At 54.4% G+C, this 24,245-nt stretch overlaps 1 protein-coding gene across 3 annotated transcripts; it reads left to right on the top strand.

Annotated features, from left to right (window-relative positions):
• Window positions 1-418: 418 nt before the first annotated feature.
• Window positions 419-24,150, top strand: STARD10 (StAR related lipid transfer domain containing 10). 3 transcript variants are annotated; one of them, XM_027562982.1, is made up of 7 exons: window positions 419-520; window positions 915-1,225; window positions 20,001-20,148; window positions 20,759-20,862; window positions 21,502-21,619; window positions 23,430-23,482; window positions 23,730-24,150. In XM_027562982.1, exons 2-7 carry the CDS (start codon window positions 1,019-1,021, stop codon window positions 23,973-23,975), a joined length of 876 nt encoding a protein of 291 aa, XP_027418783.1. In that variant the 5' UTR covers window positions 419-520; window positions 915-1,018; the 3' UTR covers window positions 23,976-24,150. The 3 variants fall into 3 exon arrangements, with proteins under 3 accessions (XP_027418783.1, XP_027418785.1, XP_027418784.1); XM_027562984.1 differs by lacking the exons at window positions 419-520; window positions 915-1,225 and adding an exon at window positions 1,926-2,024; XM_027562983.1 differs by lacking the exons at window positions 419-520; window positions 915-1,225 and adding an exon at window positions 15,913-16,068.
• The last annotated feature ends 95 nt before the right edge of the window (window positions 24,151-24,245 follow it).

The following is a 24,245-nucleotide window of genomic DNA, read 5'->3' on the forward strand; positions in this document are numbered from 1 at the left end:
TTGTGTGTCTTAAGTAGGCTGTTGCAGAGGTGTGTACCTGTGAGTGTGGGAAGGTGTTGGAGATAAAGCGTTCACAATTAACTTCCAGGATCCCTCTTCTAGCACCTCCTCGCTCTTCCTCTCAGAGCCCTATCATCTTGGACCCCTCCTCAACCCCTGCCTGAGGACTGGTCCCCAGGTCCTCTTCGGGGGCGATGGGGGCGGGCGCTAGGACCCGGCTGGGCGGGGTGGGGCGGGGCTCCAAGCCCCGTCAGCTGTACCTCCGCAGCCTGGAAAATACCAAGCGCAGGCGAGCGGAGCCCCCCGAAGCCCCCAGCCTAGCCCCTGGGGAGGGAGGAAGGTGGAGGGGGGGGGCGTCCGCGGGGCAGGGGGACGCGGGGCGGGGCCGGGCGGCGGGACCCACTGCTCCTCCCCCTAGAACCCCCGCGCGGCCCCGGTCGCCCGGGCAGCGGCGGCGGCAGCGGCGGCAGAGGCGCTCGCACCCCTGGCCCCGGCTGGCCCCGGCGAGTAGCGGGCACAGGTGAGCCTGCGGGCCCCGTGGGCGCCCCACCCCGCCCCCACCACCGGCCCCGCGCGCTTCCCGCGCCGGCGCCGCTGCCGAGTTAGTTGAACCAGTCCGGCCAGCGCTGCGCGGACCCCACCGGACGGTTCGTCACCTCGGGTCCCGGCCTCCCCCGGGTCCCGACGGGCTTCCCCTGCACCCCGATACGCAGCCCCCACTCCGGCTCCCATCCCCGGCGGTCTGAGGTCGCGCTTTTGCGGAGAGAGAGAGGGGCGTACTGCCCAGTGGCGGCGGTACGCTCTGGCCAGGGGGCCAGCCCCTGCCTCTCTCGAACTCGCTACCTGCCAGGACCCCGGACAGCCGCACGCGCGCCCGCAGCGTTCTGACTCCGGTTCCCAAACCGGTCTTGCAGGTCCCTGGAAGGTGGCGTCAGCATCTGCAGCCGCGTCGACGTTGTCGGAGCCTCCGCGGAGGACCCAGGAGAGCCGGACCAGGACCAGGGCCCTGGGCCTCCCCATGGAGCAGTCAGCTGTCTCCCCAGAGCCCCCGGGGCCTCGGCCAGTCCTGGGTCGCGACAGCGTCCAGGTGCCCGACGACCAGGACTTCCGCAGCTTCCGGTCAGAGTGTGAGGCCGAGGCGGGCTGGAACCTGACCTACAGCAAAGCTGGTGTGTCTGTGTGGGTGCAGGCTGTGGAGATGGATCGTACCCTGCACAAGATCAAGGTAGGGTGGCCCCGCAGCAGGTGCAGCCGGCACTGCGCCCTGACTCCCTCTGACTGGGAGTCTCCCGGTCCTCCAGCAGGGGTACAGACACCTGGCTGTGCACCTCAGAGTCTCCTGCGAGAACCCAGGAGGCACAGTTTGCTGGCCAAGCCCCCAGCTCACAGATGGGCCAGCTGAGGCCTGGAGACAGGGGGTGTGACTCACTCAGCCCCTGCCTGCTCAGGGAGGTGGACCGCTGCCAAGCCCACCTAGGAGAATGGTCTTGCTCAAGGAGCCCTCTGCCCTTGAAGCCTTTATCAGGTCCTGACTTGAGTCATCTCAGGTGGGAGACTGAGCCCTTCAGTCCCGAATTCCTGATTCTCTCAGCCTGAACTGGGTCTCATTCCACACTCTCTGCACTTCTTCCTGCCTGATGCCCTGCTCTTCCCTCTTCCCTCCTGGCTGTCCCCTGAGTCTCTCCTGCAGGGACTCAGGATCCTGGATGGCAGATCCTGAAAGCAGGGCTTAGATGTCCCTGCCTCACACAGGGCCAGGCTGGGCCGGCAGGCTGGGGGAGGAGGGACCAGGGTGTAGGCCAGCAGAGGCAGGGAAGATGCAGGCATAGCTGGCCTCTCTCACAGCCATCCACTCCACTCCTCACAACCCCATGATTTTCTTCTCTTTGTCGAAGGAGGGCCGGCTTGGGGCTTGGGACCCTGTGAGCCCACCTCCCCTGGGGGACTAGATGGGGGATAGGCTAGTGAAGACTCTGATGAGAGGCCTCAGTGACTGCCTCCAACACAACACATCTGGCATTGCTGTGAGTACCACTTTTCAAGGCAGCAGATCTCCCTTCCGCGGCTCCTGGCAGTAGACTGTGCCCTCCCCTCTGTCTTGCCTCAGCCTTCCCGCTCTCCTTCTCAAACACACGGAGAAGTGTATTTCTGTGGTGGAAGCCGGCAGAGGTGGGAGCAGAGCAGTGGACTTGGAGAGCACGCCTGCCCTCCCCCTCTCCAGCCCCTCCTGCCTGGGACCTGCTCTTGGATTCAGATTTAGCTCTGGCATCAGGGCCTCATAACAGGGCCAGAGATGTCTGACCTTCCCTACCTGACCCTGGGCCTTTCTGTCTCACTTTGTCTTAGTCATTTAGAGCTTTGTCCCTCTGTCCCCACGTAGGCACCTGGCTCACCCATTCTGCCTTCCCTGCTCCCTTCTTGACTCTCTGTCTGCACCCTGGCTATCTGTGTTTTTCTCTCCCAGTTCCCACGTCTGTCTCCTTTTCTCCCTTTCCGGGACTCTCTACCCAGGCCTGAGGACCCTGGGCCGGGGGCTTCCCCAGAGCTGGACCTGTGTCTAAGCCTGAGGAGCGGGGAAGGGCAGGGCCACTGGCATGTTCCAGCTTAGTGCTCTCCAGGGACAGGGACACATCCTATCCTTTGAGTCCTCAGCCTCCAACACAGGCCCAGCAGGGATGTTGGTTAAATGAAAGATGGAAAGAAGGAACAAATGAAGGAACAAATTGAATATAAAGTGAGCAAAGTTGTTGTGAGAAAAAGGTTGTTTTCCTGCCTGTAACCTGGGAAAGACTTAGGCTGGCCTGTGCCATGGGGTAGGGAAGCATAATCTCCCCATCAAGCTGACTCTCCAGAAGGAAGGGTAGGGGAAAGTCTGAACTGAGCCTGGGACTCCCACCCTCTGTGTCAACAGAGTGGAGCTGCCTCCTCCATCTGGCTTGGTTAATGAATAAACCCAGCCCAGTCCAGGACTGGAATTGGTGAGTCTGGAAGCCAGACCTCCACAATAGACCCCTTGTGGCCATATCAGATTTGTCAGGTGTTCTTCCTTGAGAGTAGAGGGGATTGGGAAAACTGTGGTGTTATTGGCTTATAGTTAGGGCGTACACTTGACCTTCCTTCCCTATCAGACTGAGCAGAGGTTGGAGGTGCCTTTGCAATCCCCCTTTCAAATTCACTCCTTACTGGAGTGCAAGTCCAGAGAGGAGCAGGGGCTAGCCCAGGCTCACACAGCCAAGCCCCAGCCAAGCCAGGCTTGGAACCCAGATCTCTAGCCTCCTTGCCTAGTTCTCTCTTTTGTGCTCCCCACAGTGAAGGGGGCTGGGGCCAGGAGGTGAGCAGAGCTGGGGCCTAAGGAGGGTGCTGGGCCTTGGCTCAGGGAAGGGAGGTGATCTCGAGATCTCGGATCCCCTCAGCACAGCCACGTGGAGCTTTGGGGGACAGGCAGAGGTCTCCAAGCTCCCCCATCCCCAAGACTCCAGGAATCTTGTTTCCGATAAGAACCCCTGCTCTGAATCGAGCATTTGTCTCCATTGCCTGATTGACCTTCAGACCAGTCCGGGGCAGTAGTAGGCTTATCTCCAAGCTACAAAGAAACTGAGGCTGAGAGAGGTGAGGTCACTTGCCTGAGGTCACACAGTAGCTGAGGCAGGAGTGGAACCCAGGGCAGCCTGGCTCCAGAGCCGCTGCCTCTCTCCACTTGGGCTCACATCTTGTCAACATTTTGGCATTTGACCCCATTGGTAACTCTCTGAAGGACATGGTGTTCTCATTATCCCATTCCTGTTGATAAATGAAAAAGCTGAGTCCCAGAAAGAGGAGTGGCTTGCCAAGGTCACACGGCAGGTCTGAAGCCAGAGTTCCCAGGGTCACTCCAGGAGACTGGGACTCAACCACAGGTATTTGTTGAGCTCCCTGCTCCCTGCAGCCGGTTCTTGGTCTGCCCCCTGAGCTGGGAAACCCAGCTGCCCGCTGGACATGCCCTGTGCACGTGAATCTAGCATGGGGGAGGAGCCACCTAGCTGCCTACCTGATTGATTTCCTCTACCTCACCCCCCTTCCCCCAGACTTATCGTCTCCCTACCCCTGTGTCCAGAGGTTCCTGGAAGTCACTGTGGCTCTGGCCCAGCATTTGGAGCCAGAAGAAAGGGACAGAGCTGCTGGAGGCCACCTCTGCCCTTTCCCTCCCTCTGGTCTGGCCTGGTCCCACGCCTGCATAGTGCTCTGAGCACCAAATAGGAGGCAGATACCGCCTCCTGTGAGGTCAGGCCATGTCCCAAAGGCTGATGCTGAACATGGATCCTGGGCCCAGGGCAGGGGGCTCCTGGGCACCTGAATGCAGGTCTCTCAGTGCCCGGGCCAGGCTTCCTCAGAGCTGCTGTAGAGGAGAGAATTGGGAAACCAGGGGGCTGTCATTTATTTAAGCAGGGCCAGCTGGAGAAGGGGCTGAGGTCCAGTCCTGGTTATGGTGTTCTTTTGCTCTGTGTGTGACTGTGGGCACATCCCTGCCCTCTCTGGGCTCTTTCTCCATCTGTGCCATGGGGCTCTCCTGGCTCCAAGAGCCTCTAGACTCAGTACCTGTGCTGGGTCCCATGGACAGGGATGAGGCACAGGGGACAGAAAGCCGGGGATGGCATGGCATGGCAGGCCTGGTCCTGTCCTGATGCTCACGTACTCTCTGATCCTGCTGTGCACCTAGCCACCTGAGAGGCAGAGGGTGGCCAGACCTCCAGAGGGTGGAGAGAGACTGACAATTCCAGATGGCTCCCTGCCCACTGCGTGAGGCAGATATTCACAGGCAAGTGACTGAGGCAGGAGTGGGTCCCAGTGAGTAGGGGCCTTGAGGGCCTTGGCTGGAGCAGGGGTATGAAGTCTCCTGGGGGAGCATGGCTGAGAACCTGAGGTTCCTCTTGCCACAGGAAGCTGAGCAGTGGGGACCTATCTCTTCTGACTTCCTGTCCTACGACTGCTCCTCTTCCCCTTTGGAGAAAGCTTGGTGACCCTCTCTGACCTGTCTCACTGTCCACCTGCTTCCATACCACAGCCTCCTGGGTTCCAAGCTCTTAGGCTAGTGCTCAGCCCTGTCCTCTCTCAGCACCTCTTTTTCTTCCCCTGTGAAATTTGGGATCATCTCAGGGATCTCCAAGGACCCTTCTTACTCTTAATGGTCTATGGGACTCAAAAGGGTCATGGGGATGGTGGAGACAGTCACAGGGCCAGGGATTTTCTTCATGTCTTTCCACTGAATCTTCACAAGTGTCTTACGAACTCCATTGAACAGATGTGGAAGCTGAGGTTCAGGGCAGGAATTCACTTGTGCAGTCAAACAGCTTGAAGGCGGCTGAGGCAGGATCAGAACCCAGGTCCTTGAGACTCCAAGGCCAGGATAACTTCAGTGTCTCGGGCCTGCTCATTAGCACCACTGGGCCCTTCGATCTCCTGGACCCTGTCGCTCAGAACCCACCCCTCTCTCCTGCCTTAGTTCTCCCTGTGCTGTGTCATTGTGAGAGGGCACCCTGGAGGGGTCCCAGCCAAGCAAGAGCCCGGTCCTTACTGTGTAACCTCGGGGTTCACTTTACCTTTCTGGGTCAGTCTTCTTATCTGTGGTGGCAGAGGCAGGTTTTAGGGGTTTGGATTGGTGAGCTCAAGTTTAGGCTGGGCTTCTGCCCCCTCGGGGGCTCAGTTTCCCTATTTCTCTAGAAAGATGCTGGGCAGGTGGTTTGTAGAGCCTGGCCTTAGGCCATGGTGAGGGTGTCTGCAGTACTGGACACAGGGTAAGGATGGAGAGCTAAAGCCTTGCTGGTCTGTGCTGTCTGAGAGGTCCCCAGATGGGGCTTCCGAGTCCAGGCTGAGGTCCTGATAACCCCTGGCCTGGATTCCTGGATGGTTCTAGCTCTGACTTGGTGTTGGGGGCAGCTGGAGGAAGTTGTCCAGACCTGTCCTTAAGAAACAGGGCTCCCAGAGAGCTGCCCCCCAAAGTCGGGGTCTGGATCTTCAGGTGGAAGAAATCAGAGACAGGAAAGGTCAGAGCTGGCTGGAGGCTTTAGGGAGGTATTCCTGGAGGTCCTTCCCACAGGGGGAGAGAACAGGGTTCAGGGTCCTGGCCATGTGGCCTTGGACAGATTGCTGCCCCTGCCCCAGCTTTAGCTTCCTCATCTGTCACATGCGAGCAGCTGTGCTGGCCTGCCTATCTTTGGGCCCTTCATTCAGGTTGGAGACAAAGAGGGAAATCAGGATGCTGGAACAGACACTTGTCACAGGAGCTGCAGAGACCTGGAGGGGGCCTCTGAGCCATCCCTGGAGACCAGGGAAGGCTTCTCAGAGGAGGAATGCTCAGGTGATCGGTTTGGAATTGGGTTGAGAATGAGGAGTACAGGTTTGACAGCACTGGGAACATTTCATACAAAGGAAGAGCTATGTAAAGGCCCCCGAGGAAGGAAACAGGGCAATGTTAGAACTGCAGGTGGTATATTGTGGGGTTTGGAACTCAGGGGGTGGAGGGGATTAGACAACTAGATCAAGGCTCTTGAATTTGGGTCCCGAAGGTTCTAGGCTACTGGGGAGGGTTTTAGACAAGGTGGGTGGTAGGAGGAAGATGCCGCTCTATTTGTCTGCACAGACATGCCAAGGCCTGCACTAAAGTAGGGCCTGTGGGGAGTGGAGCACGGGATTGCCTCCAGAAAGATTTAGGAGGGATAAGGGACAACATGGTGGTTATAGCATAACTCTTGTGCAGGCTGGGATGTGAGATAGGATAAACTGTGCAGCCCCCGGGAGCAAGGAGCTGGTGTGGGGGGGTGCCTTCAGTCAGTCCACACTGGGCGCAGAAGAGCCCTCAGGCCCACAGGCTGGCTCTGTGCCTCCACGACCAGCTCCCCAGCCTCTGGCTTTTAAACTTTAACGAACCCCAGCTCAGTTTCCAGCCGAGAGTCTTTAAAGTTTCAGGAGATGAGAGAAAGGAGGCAGTCCTGGAGACAGATGGGTTTTCTTTCTTCCCCTGTGTCTCTGTGCCTGGTAGAGGCACCTGGAGCCAGGGCTGTGGGTGCCATGACCCCAGAGGCCTGGCACTCTTTAGGGATCTTGGACCTCAGCTGGACCTCTCCAGTCTGTTAATGAGGGACCAGCAACCACCAATGGAGTTAGAGACTCTATTCCCTCCCTGCTCTCTTACCTTTACCCCTTACCTGGGCAGGTGAGCATCACCCCCACCCGCCCCCTCAACAGGTTGAGAGGAAAGGTGCTCAGACCAGGCACTGGGCTTGAGGTGCCTGGGCCCCCGTGCTTCACTTTGTCTTCTCAAGCATATTTGGTCTGGCCTCAATGCTCCAGGACCCCTGGAGCTGCAGAAACACAGGCCGTGGAGGAAAGTATCAGGCCCAGAACTTAGTGGTGGGTCCCACACCAAATACAGACCCCTCTCACTTGTCGTTAAAGAGAGGCTGGGCAGGTGGCACTGGGCAGCTGGAGCTGTTCTCTGGGGCTTTAGTATAACAACTGCCTCCCTATCTCTCAGCCTGGCTCCCCAAAGGCAGCTGCTTGTTGCTTCCGACCTGTGTCTAGAATCCTTCTGTCTTGGGGCAGTTGAACAATGCCTGCAAGTTTTCCTCCTCCATGGGAAGTAGGGGTAAATCCCACCTTTGGTGTCCTCTGCATCGCCTGGGCCATTTAATCTCATTCTTTGAGTTTCCTGTCATCTAACCCTGGCTTTCTGAGAATCCCCTCCAGCCTCTCCTTGATGCCCCCTTCCTAGTTTTGGACTCTTCTAGATTGCCTTGGGCCTGGTACTGGACCAGAGAAGTGTTAAGTCTGAAGGCAGAGGCCTGACAACCAGAGCAGATGGAGTTCCCTTGTGTGTCTCCATTCATTCAACATACTATATGGTGAACATACTATACACCAAGTATATCCAGGAATTCAGTGGCAAACCAAACAGATCAGACCCTGTTGTCATGAGTTTACATCCTGAGGGGGAGACAAGCATAAGATACCAGATGGTGTTTGTGTGTTATGAAGACAGGATGATGTGATGGGAGTTGTCTGGCCTTCTATATTTGGGCCTTGTGTGTGTGGAGCTGGACTGAGGGTGCCTGTGTGTATGATCTGGTCCTTGGTTGGGTAGACTGTGAGCCCCTCAGGGGCAGGGCTCCTGATAAGGGTCATTCAATCCATATTGAATGTGTGTGTGTGTCTGTACATGCACCTGAGGTTGCGTGTGTCTGTGCCTCTGAGTGTGAGACTGTGTGTGTTTCTGTGTCTGGCATTACTCTGTGTGTGTGAGTCACACCCCCTCACTGCAGCAGAGTTGTCTCTGATCCAATTATGTCTCCTCAGCTGTCTCCCAGCGGCTTCCGCCCCCCCAGCTCAGCTCTGGCTCTGCCTCGGTCTTCCCCTGCCTGCTTCCCTGCAGCCTCCTGTCTTTGCCTCTGGGCCTGGCTCTGGGTCTCCAAGTCTCCCCTTAGGGTGACTCTATCCCTGTCTGTGATGGTTACTACCTCTGCCTGTATGTCTCTACTTGCCCTTTTCTCCCCCCCACCTTTTTTTTTTCCTGTCTCAGTCATTTATTTGTTCAGCAAACCTCTTCTCATGCCTCCACCCACTCTACCAGCCTCTGTGCTGGTGCTTGGGGTCTGGGGATGGATCACACCTGAGTCCTGCTCTGAAGTCCTAGTGGGGAGACTGATGGAGATGGTGACAGCCTTCCGTGACTCCTCAGGCCAAGGGAGATGTGGGTGACAGCATGGTGGAGGGCAGTAGTATCTGGGTAAGACCTGGGGGGCCCAACAGCAGTTAGGTGGCAGGCTGAGCAGGTCTTGGTGGGTGCGGACTCAGGGTGAGGAAGGAGAGGAGGCTGAGCCAGAGTGGGGAGGACGTTTTAGGGTTTGATCTTGAAGTCCGGGAGAAGCAGCAGAGGCTTTCAGGCTGGGCAGTGCCATCATCACTGGGTTTTATTTTTTATTTTATTTGGCTGTGCCACATGGCTTGTGGGATCTTAGTTCCCTGACCAGGGATCGAGCCTAGGGCCTTAGCAGTGAAAGCACAGAGTCCTAACCCACTGGACCACCAGGGAATTCCCATCACTGGGTTTTAGAAGCTCCTGGCCGCAGGTGACAGCTCGACCTGGAAGTCAGGAAACCAGTGTTGAAGGTGCGGCTGCAGTGTGGTCCAAGCAAGGATGGTCAGGCCTGCCTGAGTCTGGCAAAGGGAGGTTGTTGGGAAGGTCATGGCCAAGCGGAATCCCAGGTTCCAGGCGCAGGAGGGGAGCAGAGGCGGGTGGGCATTGGGGTTGGGTAATACAGCAAAAGTGAACATGGTCAGGGTGAGCTTTGTGGGCTGTGCAGGGGGTGGTGCCCAGGAAGCTGTTGAAGATGCAGTCCAGAGCTTCCTAGAGAGCTCTGGGCGCGGGAGGCTGCTAGCGGCCCCTGAAGCCCTGGGAAGTGTTTATCCAGTTTGTCTCTGTCTGCTTGTCTGTGTGTCGGCCCTGGCCCCTGTCTTGTCTCACTCATCTCCCCAACGGTCTTTATTTTCTTGCAGGCCCACCCACTCTGTTCTTTCCCAGGCCTCCCTCCTCTGTCAGGCTCCCCCACCTCCCCCAGGGCTGGAACAAAGTGGCAGGAGCTCCAGACCAGGAGGTCAGCTTCTCAGAGGTCAGAGCAGGGTGTGCCTCAGAGGAGGCCTGGGGGGCAGGGGTGAGGGTCCAGGGAGGCTGCTGGAGACTAGGGGGAGGGCAGGGGGATGTAGGCACAGTAGGGCTGAGTCACTCAGCCCTGGTGGAGAGCAGCAGAGGGCCCTAGCTCGGCCTGCCTGAGCAGCCTCTGGGAGCTGTGTTTCGGATAGACATGCAGTACCACCTCCCACCAGTCTCAGGAGGGCCACACTTTCATAGAGATGGGTTGAGGTTGTCTGGTGCCAGATGCTCTTCCCTTCAGAAGAGGCTTGTCTAGTCATTTTGCAGATGAGAACTCTGAGCCAGAAGCTGGGGAAAGGAAACCCTGTGAGGGGCCCACACCAAACCTGCTGCATGCTTCCAGCTCCCCTCACTGTAGGCTGCCTCCATAGCCCAGTCCCTAGCGGGGATCCCCTGGGACAGGCCTTATCTGGCCAAGTGCTGGCCCACCTGGGATTCCTTGAGTCCTTGACAGAGCAGAGCCTAAATCTTAAAGAACAACTTTAGCAGTCGACTTTGGGTCACACTGGGCTCCTGAATGGTTCTTCACTTTTCTCAGCCACCATTTACAAGTGGGCCTAATCTTCCCTCCTCCTGGGTAGTTGAGAGGATGGAATTAGGAGAATTTGCAAGGCCCCAGCACAGCACCAGGCATAGAGCTGGCACGCTGTTAACGTTTGCTGAATGGATGAATGAATGAACAGTCTGAGGTGCCCAAGGGACAGCTCCATTTCCTCCCGCTTCCATCCTTCTTCACTCGGGTTACCTTGTGGAACCGCATGAGCTCTGTCCTTCCCCCAGCCAGTCCAGGCCCTTTCCAGTCCAGCAGCTCTACCAGGAGCCTCTTCCCTATCCTTACACGAGGGTGCCATCTGCTATACATCCTATAAGATCCTGCTTCAGGGTGCCCCTCCCTGTACCTGTGTACCCCTACTTTTCTCTGTCCCTGCCCTGAGCCCCCAGGGCATGTGCCTGTGTCCTGGCTGAGAATGGAAGGACTCTGAGTCCCCTCTGGCTCCACTCTCAGCATGGCTGTACTACACAGAGCATTTCCAAGGCAGCTCAGCATCATCCTGGGCAACGTCAGGCCCATCTCAGCTGAATCCAGGCTCCCAGGTCCAGGGAACAAGGCCCTTGGGATTCTGGACCAACGCTATTAACCTAGAGAAAAAATATATAGTTTCTTTATCTTGTATAAACTCTATTGTACCGACAATAACAAGAACCCCAAAGTGAGGCACAGCCAGCCTCAATTCCTGAGTAAAACTTTTCCCTGTTTCCTTCCAGCTCTCATTCGAGGATGTAGATAATTTATATACAATCGAGCCTGTGGCACAGATACAAGTTTGTGTCCTCTTTTGTTCATTTAACACTGCATCTGTGGAAATTTCTTGCATTGCTACAGAATTATTAATTCAGGAACATTACTGGCAGCTGCTGCCTGCCAGGCCTCTTCTGGGTTTGGAGGGGCCCCTGCCCCTGCCCCTGTCCAGAGGGACCCTACTGTCCTTCCTCAGCAGTGGGGCGATAATATTCAAGGTGATGAATCATTCTTAACCAGGCCCTGCTGTTGGTGGTGTTCCAGGCTGCCCTCCAATATATTCTGCTAATTACAAATGCAATATTACTGTCATGAATATTGTAACAGAACTTTTTTTCTTATTTTGTATTATCCCACCCCCACCCCCCAAGTAAAATTTTCAGTTCCTAGAGGTTCAGAAACTGAGTTAAGAGATACATTTTTATGATTTTAAAAATATTTGCCAAATTGATTTTTAGAATAGTGGAACCAGCTTTTGCTGTCACCAACTGGGTAACAGTTTTACCATATCCTCATGGGCAGTGGGTATTTTGTATATTTTTGCTAATTTACTCAGGGTAAATTGATGTTTCAGTACAGATTTAATTTACCCTTTTTTAAAATCAGAGTTATTAAAGGTCTTACAGAAAGTCCCAGAACCTCCCTTAACTAGTCTCTGCCCCCTCTCCCCACTTACACTCCATTTTATAAGAGGATGAGGGTAGAAGTAGAAATCAGCCTCACATGCCACAGAGAGTTTGATGAGCGTCCAGGAGGTCTTCACAACAACCCTTCCTTCTTTCTCCACAGAGCACTGAGGGCCACCAGTCGTGGCCCAGAGCTCTAAAAGTCGAGAAGCTCACACGGGCTTGGCATCTTTGGTGGCTCACCTGTCCCTCTTTCCATTCAGGCAATGTTTCTTTACTAAACTACGCCAGGCACTGGGGACACCGAGACGAACAAGGGGCCAAGATTAATCAGTGCATCACAGCGCTGCTGATGAAGGGAGCCAGTGGGCGGAGGAGCAGGCCCCAAGACCAACCTGCAGAGTGCAGGGACAGGGTGGGCTGCGTGGGCAGGGCACAGCCAGGCTCAAGTGTGAGGACAACATAGCGAAAAACCAGCGAGTGGCCGTCTTGGGAAAGCAGGCCTCAGCGGACCTCTCTCCTCCTGCACACCTCCACCTCTGCTTCCCTGGTCCCTTGTGTCAGTGCCCTGGAGCTGCTCTTGAGATTTGGGGCGGCCATGAGAAGGCCTCACGGTCTCCATTCTGAGGCCCCAGAAACCCAGAGGCAAGGGCGGGTGCTCTAGCAGCTGGGCTTCATGTTGGCCCTGTGGGGCCTCTGGGAGGGGCAGTGGAAGGCCCCGAAGCCAGCGAGCAGGCGGTGAGCGGCCCCGGGGAGGAGGACTGGGAGCAGAAACAGCCAAGGCAGAGGGGCTGCTAGCACAGAGCCTCTCCTGTGCCGTGTGCCCTGGGCCAGTCTCTGCGTCCTTCAGCACCTGGACTGACACGGTGAGGGCAGTGCCTGGTGGTGGGCTGTGAGGGTGGAACCTGTGGGCTTGGGTAGGGTCCTCCCACCCTCTCCCTGTCCATCCAGCCTGTGGAGGGATCTGGGGTATTCTTGTTGTTTTCAGCTTTCTTCCTATTCCTTTATCCTGCCTTTTGGTGTTAGCAGGCAGGGCCTGCAAAGTCAGGGAAAACTGTGGGGGCCTAAGGCTGGAGACAGGGCAGCTGCCACCGGGGGCTTGGTGTGTAAGTCTCCTTTAATCCTCACAGCTTTACTCTGAGGGGAGGATTATCCCTGTTTGACAGATGAAGATACTGGGACTCAGAACTGAAGTCCTTTGCCCAGGCCAAGGCCACACAGGCAGGCAGTGGCAGGGCAGAGGCCTGTCTGACCAGACAGCCTGGAATTGCTGTGAGTGTGAGCCTGGGAGGGAAATGCAATGCTCCAGTCTTCTCAGAGGAGACTTCCAAGTGCAGAGCTCCAGGGCTGGGCTTCAGAAAAAGCATGGCCCTGCCTTTCAGCCCAGTGAGAGCCGAGGATGGAGTCAGGAATTTGGTTCAGGGGAAGAATCGCTGAGCTTTGCCCTCCTTGGTCAGCAAGTCCTTCTGAATACAGTGAGCACTTCATAATAACCACCAATTAACTAAGGCAGTTTCCAGTTGCCAGCATGTTTGCTTTTGCTGGCTCAGTCCTGCCTCTTGAGGAGGGGAGCATAAAGTCCTGATGCTTTTGGGTCGGGCTCCCCAGGCTCTGGTTTGCTCCACCACTGTTAGCTTTGTGGCTGTGGTCGGTCATTGTACCTCTCTGAGCCTCACTTTCTCCATCTGTAAAATGGGGTTTGATAATATCCATCAGAGTGTTGGGAGGGTAAGAGACAGTGTCTGCACAGGATGCACCTTGGCACCCTTGACAGCTGGCAGAGGTGGTCTGACCTAAATTTCAGCCCCTGTGGGGTCCACGGTCTGGTGCTGCCGTCTCCTTTGTGGGATAATGAACTGGTGATTTGGAGCACTCGATAGTGGTTGTTGAGCTCTATTACTTGGGGCTGTGATTGATTTGATAGTTAGTGCTCCACCCTGGTCAGGAGTGCTGCTTCTGTGTTTAATATGGTTCTTTTGGGAGAGGCTGATGTGCTTAATAGTTGTTCTTCAACAAAACTGCTCAAATGCAACACGGTGGGAAGTCAGCACAGCCTGAGGGAGGTTTCGGAGCCCAAAGGACTGCTTCCCCTTCTCTGGGCCTCAGCTCCCCTGGTGGTAAACTGAAGAGGAATAGTGGAAGAGGTTATCTCTGGAGTTCCCAGGACTCTGGGATAATCTGTATGCCCATCTATTCCACAGGCAAGCATATTGGAGACCTGCTGTGTGAGGTCTCAGTGTCTGAGCCAGACTGGGATCCATCTGCCCACGTCTCAGTTTCCTTGTTCCTGCCCTGGCCATTGACCCTCAAGGTCACACCACGGCCCCGTGGACATGACCTGACTTCTTTTCTTCTGTCTTTGGTCAGCCATCTCCCTGGGTCCTGGGAGATACTGCAGTCCCTCCCCCCTACACTTCCCTCCTCTACTGGACCATCTGCCAGAGAAGCACAGGGCAAGGGGTGGGAGAGAAGAGGAGAGGAGAGTGAGACACCGGGATGGCCCTGGATCTTGCTCTGTACTGATTTATTCAAGCCTCCAGGCCTTTGCACCCACCAGTCTTGCTGCTGGAAATGCCCTCTCTCCTCTTTCAGCAATTCAGCTCTGTTTAGGTTCAGTTGCCCTCTGATCCCACAGTTCCCATACCCCCTGCCAAGTTCATTCTCCACTGGGGTTTTATGTCCCCGTCTCTCCCACTTGCCACTTGATGGGCCCTCTTTGGGGCAAGGCCCAGGTGTGGTTTACTTACCCATCCCTGCTGCCCAGTTGTAGGCCTGGCATGCAGCAGAATACTCCAGAAGGTAGTGAATGGATGGATGGAAGGGCAGGGCCAGGTGAGGCCAGAGAGCACCTGGGGCCCAGAATATAAAGAGATGCATGCACGTGTCTGTGGTCCTGGCCTTATGGAAGGGTGCCTGGCTGCTTGTGGAAGCCTGCTTAAGTAATAACAGCTACTGGTTTGGGGGATACCTGCCACGTGCCAGGCATATTACATACGTTGAAGTGAAAGTGTCAGTTGCTCAGTTGTGTCCGACTCTCTGCAACCCCATGGACTGTAGCCTGCTGGTCTCCTTTGTCCATGAAATTCTGTGGGAAAGAATACTGGAAAGCAAATGGTTGCCATTTGCTTCTCCAGGGGATCTTCCCAACCCAGGGCTTGAACCCTGGTCTCCTGCATCGCAGATAGATTCTCTACTGTTTGAGCTACCAGGGAGCTCATTTTTGTCTCATATATTATCTCATTTAATTTGACCACAACATCCCCATGAGGTAGGTATTTTTATTATCCCCATTTTTCATACAAGGCAACAAAGACTCAAACGAACTAAATCTCATGCCTAAGGAGAGGAGTAGAAATTGGAACCTGGGATTACCAGACTCAAAGTGTGCAGGTGTCACCCTGATGGCCTTCCTTGCTTGTCCATTCCCTCTGACCGTGGTTCTGTGGGGGTTCTGGGCAATCTCAATTTTCTACATCAAGGAGTCTGGTGGAGTGTAGCGGGTACAGAGTCTAAAAATTTCTCTGGTGTCACCTGCTCCCTCTGGGCCTCAGTTTTCTCAGCTGTAAAATGATTGCATGTGAGACTTCCTGCAGTAAACCAGGCCGTAAGAGCTTTGCAGCCAAGCATGGCTTGCTCCCTGGCTGAGCAGCTCTGGCACTGCCTCCGGTTCAGTTATGGTTTCCAGGAGGAGCTCCCAGGTGTCCAGCCAAAGTGACTGACTTGCCCAGGGCCCACTGGCTATGGATTCTGGTCACAGCCCTGCCCACCAGGTGCTCTCTGATGACTCACCTCTGCCCCCACCCAGCCCTCCAGAAGCCTCTTAGAATTACTTTGCCCATGTGGCGGCTGCAGCTGCACACAGGAACGACGCTGGATGTAACTGACCTCTCTTGGCTCAGCCCTGCAGCCTCCTGGGGGCTGTGGAAAGAGGCAGGCCCAGAGCCAGGCTGGTCACCTGGACTGCCTCAGTCTCCTTACCTGCAGTGCCACCACCGCAGCCTGGGTTCTCACCTTCCCAGCAGGCCCCGCAGCCGACCTTCCTCCCGAGGAACGTACCATGAGCATGGGAAACTTTTGAAGTTTCCTTCTTTATCTTAAAGATAAAATATCACACAGACTTTATGCTCAGCTTGGTGCCTGTTCTGTCTTGTGCTCTGCGTGCTCCTCCCGCTGCCTGCTGTCTCAGAGCGAGGCCCCAGGTCCTGAACGACAGCAGTCCAGAGGGACAAGAGGGCCTCTCTCAGTGTGCACCCAGCCGTGGGCGCAGCAGGCCCTGGGGGCACTGAGGCTGGCCTGAGGGAGGAGGACTTCCCGGGTGGATGCTAACCTACAAAGCACAATTCTGTTGTCACTCCCTCTTCATACACTCACAGCCTGAGACTACACGTTTGAGGACTTGCAAAGCCAAACCAGCTTCCAAACTTGGTTTAGAGAAGTTCTGGTTTCCTGAGAAGTCACACGTGAGTGCTCCTTGAGGGTTAAGAGTATCGGAAGATCCGGTTTTTAAGTTTTGCTGCTTTCTTGCTCTATGATTTGGGCAGGTTGCTTCCTCTCCTGAGCCTCGGCTTTCTGTTTCGCAGCACAGTGGAGAAGTTGGGGGTGAAGGGTGGGTGTGTGTGTTGACCATCCGGTGCAGCACCTGGACCTGTGTGTCGCCACACAGCGGACACTTGCCTGGGTGCTCCTGAGGATGCAGATGCAGCCTCTGCCATCTTCTCCATCGCATCCCTCTCATCGCTCTGTTTACTCACTCATTTATTCACTCACTTGTGTTCCATTCGTCTCTCCTAGTCTGATATAGTTCCTGAGTCTTTCCTTGACTTTCGTGACCCTTAGAGGCCAGATATTTTGTAAAAGCCCCTCATGTAGGGTTTGTCCGGTCCTCCTCATGATGAGATTTAGATCATGCATCTTTCATTGCATTCTGCCAGGAAGCATCTGAGTCGCAACTTGCCCTGTCACTAATGACGTTCCCTTTGATTACTTGATTAAGGTGGTATCTGCCAGGCAAAGTGAAGTTACTGATTTGATGGGAAGGTACTTTGAAACTCTGCAAATACCCTATTCCTCATTAAACATTCAATGTATTTATTTATTCATACCTATATATACTTTGGTTTCCTATTTTAATCAGTGGAATATAATCTGTTACTATCATTATTTACCTTAATACATGAGTTGGCCCAGCTTTCGCCCATGGTAGGGGACCAACTGTCTTAGTTTGCCTGGGACTGAGCAGTTTCCTGGGATAAGAACTTTCAGTGCTAAACTGGCAAACCCTGATGAGTTGGTTATGGAACCAGTGGGGAGCCCTTCACGCCTGCTCCTGTGTCTGCTAGGCAAGGTCCCTATCATTTTGTGAATACACTGTCTTTACTCTCTGGCACAGTAAGACGTTGCAGGCTCCTCCTATACGTACTCCCACCCAGTCCCAGGATCACACATTTCTCCAACAAGACCTGGAAGCAGGACCTTTTGAGTATTAGGCTGCAGCACACCCTGGGCACTGGAGCAGATGGAGCTCATTCAGCTGGCCTACAGGCCACTCTGTCCTCTCTGTCGCGGCCTCTTGCTGGACGCCTACTTTACACACTGAGCTTCTCTGGAAGCCTGATGCCCCGCGTCTCACCCCACACAGCTGACCACCTCCTCTATGTCCCCTTGGACGGTCTGGGCACCTCCCCATTTCCACACTAGTCTCCTCTCTCAACTGGAAGCCTCTGAAGGACAGGCCTCAGATTCATCTCTGACTCTTCTGTGCTCTGCACAGAGCTGAAGCTGGTGAAGTGACTGAATCTAGTCATACCTTCTTGTGGAGTAGAAAAGCAGACAGAGGGTGGGGAAGGAGTGAGTCTTTTCAGTATGAAGCTGTTCTTCAATTTCAGTTTTCTTTTTTTTCCCCTTATTTATTTATTTGGCTGTGCTGGGTCTTAGTCGTGGAATGCCGGCTCTTCCGTCTTCATTTTGGCACGTGGGATCTAGTTCCTTGACCAGGGATCAAACCGAGGCCCCTCTGCATTGGGAGCACAGATTCTTAACCCCTGGACCACCAGGGAAGTCCCAAACTTCAGTGTTCATGACTAAAATGAGGCCTCACCTCAAAGTGATAGTGTGTAGAAAGCACTTAGGATAGTACCTGGCAGGTGGTGAGCACACCTCTCAGGATCTCTGGGGAATCTTTTTATTTAATTTTTTTTCATTATTGAAGAGGCAGTGCTATATATTTTAGAAAATTAGAAATATAAACAGCAAAAAGAAAATAAAACTATCATATGCTCATCATTTAGAGATTGCCGCTGTTAATACCTTAGCTTCCCAGGCCTTTTCTGTGCATAGATTTCCACCCCCACCCCGACCCCCAAAATGGGATTATATCATGCATCCATTCTGTAACTTGCTTTTTCTTCAGGCAGCAGTATCCACAATTTTGTTTCAGTAAATTTTCAGCACATCTAATTAATACTCAGATCATGTTCACATTTCTCCAGTTGTCCCAAATGTGTCCTTTCTGCTGTTGTGTCCAAGCCAGTATGCAATCCAGGACTGCACTTTCTATCTGGTTATTTGGCCTATAAATCTCAGTCCCTTCTTTATGACATCGACGTGTAGATGCTGCACCAGCAGCCCTGCAGAATGTCTCATCATCTGGCTTTGTCTTGTATTCTTGTGGTGACACTTAACTTGTTCCTCTGTCCATTGTATTTTTGTTAAGTGAGGCATATCCAGGGCTTGGTGAGCTCACTGGTGCCTAGAATGCTCAATGGGTAGTGTCCTTCCTTGTCCTTTCATCACCATTAGTGGGGCCAAGGCCTAACAAGATTAGGGAGAAGGCGATGTGACCCCTCCCTCATATGGTTGCATGTATTTACTTTTTAGTAGAAAGTAGTATGTCTAACGGAGAAGGCAATGGCACCCCACTCCAGTACTCCTGCCTGGAAAATCCCATGGACAGAGGAGCCTGGTAGGCTGCAGTCCATGAGGTCGCTGAGTTGGACACGACTGAGCGACTTCACTTTCACTTTTCACTTTCATGCACTGGAGAAGGAAATGGCAACCCACTCCAGTGTTCTTGCCTGGAGAATCCCAGGGACAGAGGAGCCTAGTAGGAGGCCGTCTATGGGGTTGCACAGAGTCGGACACGACTGAAGCAACTCAGCAGCAGGAGCAGCAACAGCAGCAGTATGTCTAAACACCCAGTTCTCGGAAACTTTTTTAAGCTACACAATAGAATTCATCCATTTGCCGAGGGGAACTTGATCCTGGGGTTTGGGCTTTCGGGTGAAAAAAAAAATCACAGAACAGGATATAGACTGAGTTTCATCTTGCCGAGTGTAAATCTAATGAAACCTGGTTCTGTTTTTATTTGCTTTCTGGACGTGTGATCTAGGTGAAGTCCCAGCTTTTTTTTTTTACTTTTTGGCCACACCCTGTGGCATGTGGGATCTTAGTTCCCCACCAGGGATAGAATTCGTGCCCCTTGTACTGGAAGGTGGAGTCTTAACCACTGGACCACCAGGGAAGTCCCAACCCCAGCTTTGCTGCTTATCAACTGGGTGACTGTGAGCAAGTTCCTTAACCTCTCTGAGCCTTAAGTTCCTCTTTGGATTTCTTATCTGGCAGAGTTATTGTGTGGGTTAAATTTTTTTTTTTTTTTTTAAGGTTTCCTCTGCTCTTTTCTCTCTAGCTGGAAAGCTCTTTGAGAACAAGGCTAATAAGTAATAAGAATTCAAAGATGTTTGTTGGGGGAATTCCTTGGTGGTCCAGTGGTGAGGACTCTGTGTTCCACTGAAGTGGGGGCATGGGTTTGACCTGTGGTAGGGGAACTAAGATCCCACATACCGCATGATGGGGTCAAAAACAAAACAAAAAGATGGTGTAAAAAAAGAAAGGAGGGCAAATGGTATGGCCAGTGATAAGTACCATGGGGGAAAGACATCCATTTAGGCATTCATTCATTCATGCTTTCATTTAACATGTACTCATGCCAGGCCCTGTACTGAATCGACTGAGCCTCTGCCCATGAAATTCAGGGGCCTGGAGAGCACAGATAAAGAGGAGGAGAGCACAGTGTATAGGAGTCCAGAAGGTTGGCTGGGTAATTCAGGAAGACTTCCTGGAGGAGGAGACCGGGACGAATGGGGAGGTTGGGTGGGGGCTGAGATGGGGGAGATAGTGTCTAGATGCAGAGGCTAACTTTGTCTGGCACACGTGGCTTCTGGGAGGGCTGGATGGGGCTCATGGCAAGAGGTGAGTCCATGTTGGCTTCAGAGGTCTCTGTTCCTCCCTGTCCTCCTTCTCCTCCTACCCCCGCCCCCTTTGCCTGCATGCCTTCCTATCCTGATTAGCGCTTTGAGCCCTGTGTGACCCTGACAACCCATGTGTCTATCTGCAGTGTCGGATGGAGTGCCGCGATGTGCCAGCAGAGACACTCTACGATGTCCTACATGACATTGAATACCGCAAGAAGTGGGACAGCAACGTCATTGAAACTTTCGACATTGCTCGCTTGACAGTCAACGCTGATGTGGGCTATTATTCTTGTGAGCAGATGCAAGCACACCAATCCCAGCCCCCTCCACCTCTACCCAGGCCTCCAGCCCAGCCTCTTCCTACCTGCTTCCCTCCTCACAGTCACTCCCGGGGCCAGGCTGCTCAGAGACCTGAGTGTAGAGATGTAGGGCTGCCTTCCCTGAATCCTTGTCCGCTCCCATATACTTGAGCATATAGAAACGAGTACTTACAAACACACATACACTCCCATGTTCATGCATGCACATTCCAGACAAACACACTTGCACGGAGTCATGTATAAAACCCACAGCCACATGCCACCTACTCACCCACCTACCCACACTTCAGGGAGACACAATAATACCACTGTTTTCTCCTACACTCACATTCACATACACAAACTGATCAGGCCAGCAAGGTAAGGGCTCTGTGAGGTGGTGAGGAGCAGGGGAAGCTGGATGCAGGAAGGGAGAGGGGCTGTTCTGTCTCCTTCCTAGCTCCAGAAATTAGGTCTGGGGTCCCTGTTTACATCAGGGGGAGTCGGCAGTTAACCAAGCATCCCTGTGTCTCTGGGCTTTGCCACCCCCTTTCAGGCAGGCAGGCTAGTAGTCTGGCTGAACTGTCCCTTGCCCTCCACAGGGAGGTGTCCAAAGCCCCTGAAGAATCGTGATGTCATCACCCTCCGTTCCTGGCTGCCCATGGGCACTGATTACATCATTATGAACTACTCAGTCAAACATCCTGTGAGTCAACCTGCCTTCCCTGCTGGGTGGGCAGGGGAAGGTACCAGGTAGGGCTAGGCCAGCAGGCCTAGCCCAGGGAGAGGCCCCTGGCTGCCACCAAGACTTCCCTGTGACTTCAGTCCAGACACAAAGCCTCCTATCCCTGTTTCCTACCTACACAGTGAGAATAATGGCTCGTCTCCCTGCTGGGGCTTTTAAGCAGACGAGTGTGGACCATCACTCTGGACAAGTGGGTGGGAGGGGCTGGCTGGGAAAAAGGGAACAGGAGTGAGAGGTAGGGTCCCCTGGCCCTCCCTGAGGCTGTGTTTTGATTTCCATGGCAGGCAGGACAGGCAAGTGCAGGTGGCCTGGGAAAGGATGAGTGTGTGTATGTGTGTGTGTGTGTGTATGCACACACCCATGTGTGTACTTATAAACCCTCACCCCAGACTGGGGTCTTTCTGGAGGGGAACAGAGGAAATTTAGAGGGATAATGATGACCTAGTCTGACTCCTCTCTTTCTTCTTACCCTGATATCAGGCCTGGCCTGGAGTCAATGCCAGGGCATGTGAACCAATTCTGTGTGTGTATTTAGTACTCACAAAGACACCACCTTTTCCCACACCTTGAGTCTCACCTCCCTGTGCCTTCCATCCCCAGAAATACCCACCTCGGAAAGACTTGGTCCGAGCTGTGTCCATCCAGACGGGCTACCTCATCCAGAGCACGGGGCCCAAGAGCTGCGTCATCACCTACCTGGCCCAGGTGGACCCCAAAGGTGAGGGCTTGGCCCTGGAATCCCATCATGGGATCCTTCCCTATACCACGGCGATGGGACTTGATCTAGTTGATCTACTGGGATCCAGAAGGGCCTCTGTTAAGAGGGGTTTTGTATTTTGGGGCATCTGTACCCAAAACATTCTTTGAGCCAAAGTTTGAGACTTTATAGTGTTTTGAAAAGCAAGGATCAAGGTGGTAGTCACTGCCCCAAGATGAAGCTTACAGCTCTCTTCCTGGGCTCCTATGCCCCCATGCTCTGACTTGCTCCCCTCTCACTGGCTACTCCCCCTCTGTCTTGTTGGCTTCTATCCTGGAGGTCTGGGTTTCCCAGACCCCAGTCCTTTTTCCCTTGGGAGGGCTCAGCCACTCCCCAGGCTTCTGTGGCTAGGTGACCACATATCTCTCTGCTGAGATCCAGGTCCCGGTGGCCATTGGCCTCCTCAATGTGTCCCTCAGGATGTCTCTTAGGACCTGAGGCTCGATGTGTCCAATGCTGAACTGTCTCCCTCCCTAACTTGTCCCTTCTCCTGAGTCTCTTCCCTCTAGTCACTCATGCCCACAACATGGTGGTTGTGGGGGGTCCCCTCATGTCAGCTCCCAAATCGTTAATTAGTATTGATTCTACCTCCTAAATAGCTCCTGAATCTGTCATTTCTTTCCACACTCAGCCACCCTGTCTGTCCATACAGATTTTTTCCAAAGGACTTATTTCCTTGTGACTCTCTTCTGCTTAAAATCCTTTTGTGGTTTTTCTATTGTCCTCACAGTGAAGTCTAAGCCCCCCTCCCTAGGTTTCCCAGTCCCTTCTCAGAGCTATACCTTCCTACTTGTCTAAGCAACCCTTTCCCTCAGCCTAAAACACCTCTCTGCCCTTACTTATCCCTCCAGGGCTGCTTCACCTCCTCTATCCCTGATACCCAGAGGAGCTGCTGGCTCCCTGCCCTGTGGGCCCATCCCCCTCTAGCAGAGCACTTGGCACACTGTCGGGCTCCCCCAGACAGTGAGTTCCTCTCTGGGTCCCCAGGGCTGGTCCAGGGTGGGTGTCACTGAGTGACTGTGGAGTGAGTGAGGGAATGAATGAATGACTATGACTGTGGAGTGAGTGAGGGAATGAATGAATGACTAGAGGAGGGGTAGGCTCTTGAGCATCTTTGCCTGGGTATCCCCCCAGCATCACTGAGGGTCCACTGGCCCAGGCCCAGAGCTCCCCAGCACCTCACTGAGTGAGTTTTTTGGGTGTCAGAGGCAGAGCAGACACTTGGGGATGAGGCAGGTGGAGAATCGGGCCACGGATTCCAGGTCAGGCCAGGCTGAAGAGGTCATGCAGCAGGGGGCTTAAAAGGATAGGCAGAGCAGGGGATGAGCATCAGGGCCATTCAAGATAGTGGGACTGGGTATGAGAAAAGGGGGGTAAGTGTGAGTTGAGGGGAGGCAGCAGGCAGAAGCTTGATTGGCAGGATTTTAACTCATGTGTGGCCTGTGATCACCTTGGACCCTGTGGTCTTCCTTCATGCAGCCCTTGGACTCAGCAGAGGGCAGAGGCAGTCGGGTGGTAGAGGTGGAGGGTGGTAGAGGTGGAGAGTTGAGCCTGAGGACCTTGGTCTGAGGTGGAAAGAGGGAGTGAAGTCGATGACATCTTACAGGACTTGCCTCACTCTGCCCCCTCCCTATGGAGAAGAGTGTGTTCTACCTGGAAACCCCAGGTTGGAGTAAGGGAGCTGGTGTGTGTGTTTGTGGGGGGCTGGATCCTTGAATCCCTACGGCTGCTGCTTCCTTTTTCTTCTCACTACCCTTTCCTGCCCTCATAGGCTCCTTACCCAAATGGGTGGTGAATAAATCTTCTCAGTTCCTGGCTCCCAAGGTGAGTGACCATGGGACTTGGCGGGTGTGGAGGTTTCGGGGAGAGCGTTCTGGGATACAGGGATGGAGTCCGGGAATGGGAGTCAGGGGGCGGGGCCAGGGCTGAGGGGCGGGGTTACGAAACCCGAGCAGGAGTCAGGATCCTGGGAACAGCGGTCTGAGCCGCTGGAGGGCGTGGGAGCGGGCGTGGTGAAGGCCTAGTCCCGCTCCCAGCTCACCCCTTATCCGGCGGTACAACCGGTCCTCAGGCCATGAAGAAGATGTACAAGGCGTGCGTCAAATACCCTGAGTGGAAGCAGAAGCATCAACCACACTTCAAACCGTGGCTACACCCGGAGCAGAGCTCGTTGCCCAGCCTGGCGCTGTCGGAGCTGTCGGTGCAACATGCGGACTCGCTGGAGAACATCGACGAGAGCGCGGTGGCAGAGAGCCGGGAGGATCGCACAGGCAGCGCCGGCGGCGAGGGCAGCGATGACGACACTTCGCTCACCTGAGCGCTGCACCATGGCAGGGACGGCGATACGACGGGGCGGAGCCCAGAGGCGGCGGATCCTCCCCCGCTTTCTCCTCTCTCCCACCTCCTGCGCCTCCTGGGGACGCTGGGCTCGGGCCCAGGCTGGCGCTGCGGCCTGGCTGGACACAGCCCCAATAAATGATCCCACAGCCTCATCTGGCTCATCACTGTGCCTCCTTCCCACTTGCTCGGGGCACGGGCACCGCCCTCGGTCCCTTTGTTCTACAGTTCATTTTGTTAATTTTATTAC

This window comes from Bos indicus x Bos taurus, chromosome 15 (assembly GCF_003369695.1).
Source record: "Bos indicus x Bos taurus breed Angus x Brahman F1 hybrid chromosome 15, Bos_hybrid_MaternalHap_v2.0, whole genome shotgun sequence".
Classification (NCBI taxonomy): domain Eukaryota; kingdom Metazoa; phylum Chordata; class Mammalia; order Artiodactyla; family Bovidae; genus Bos; species Bos indicus x Bos taurus.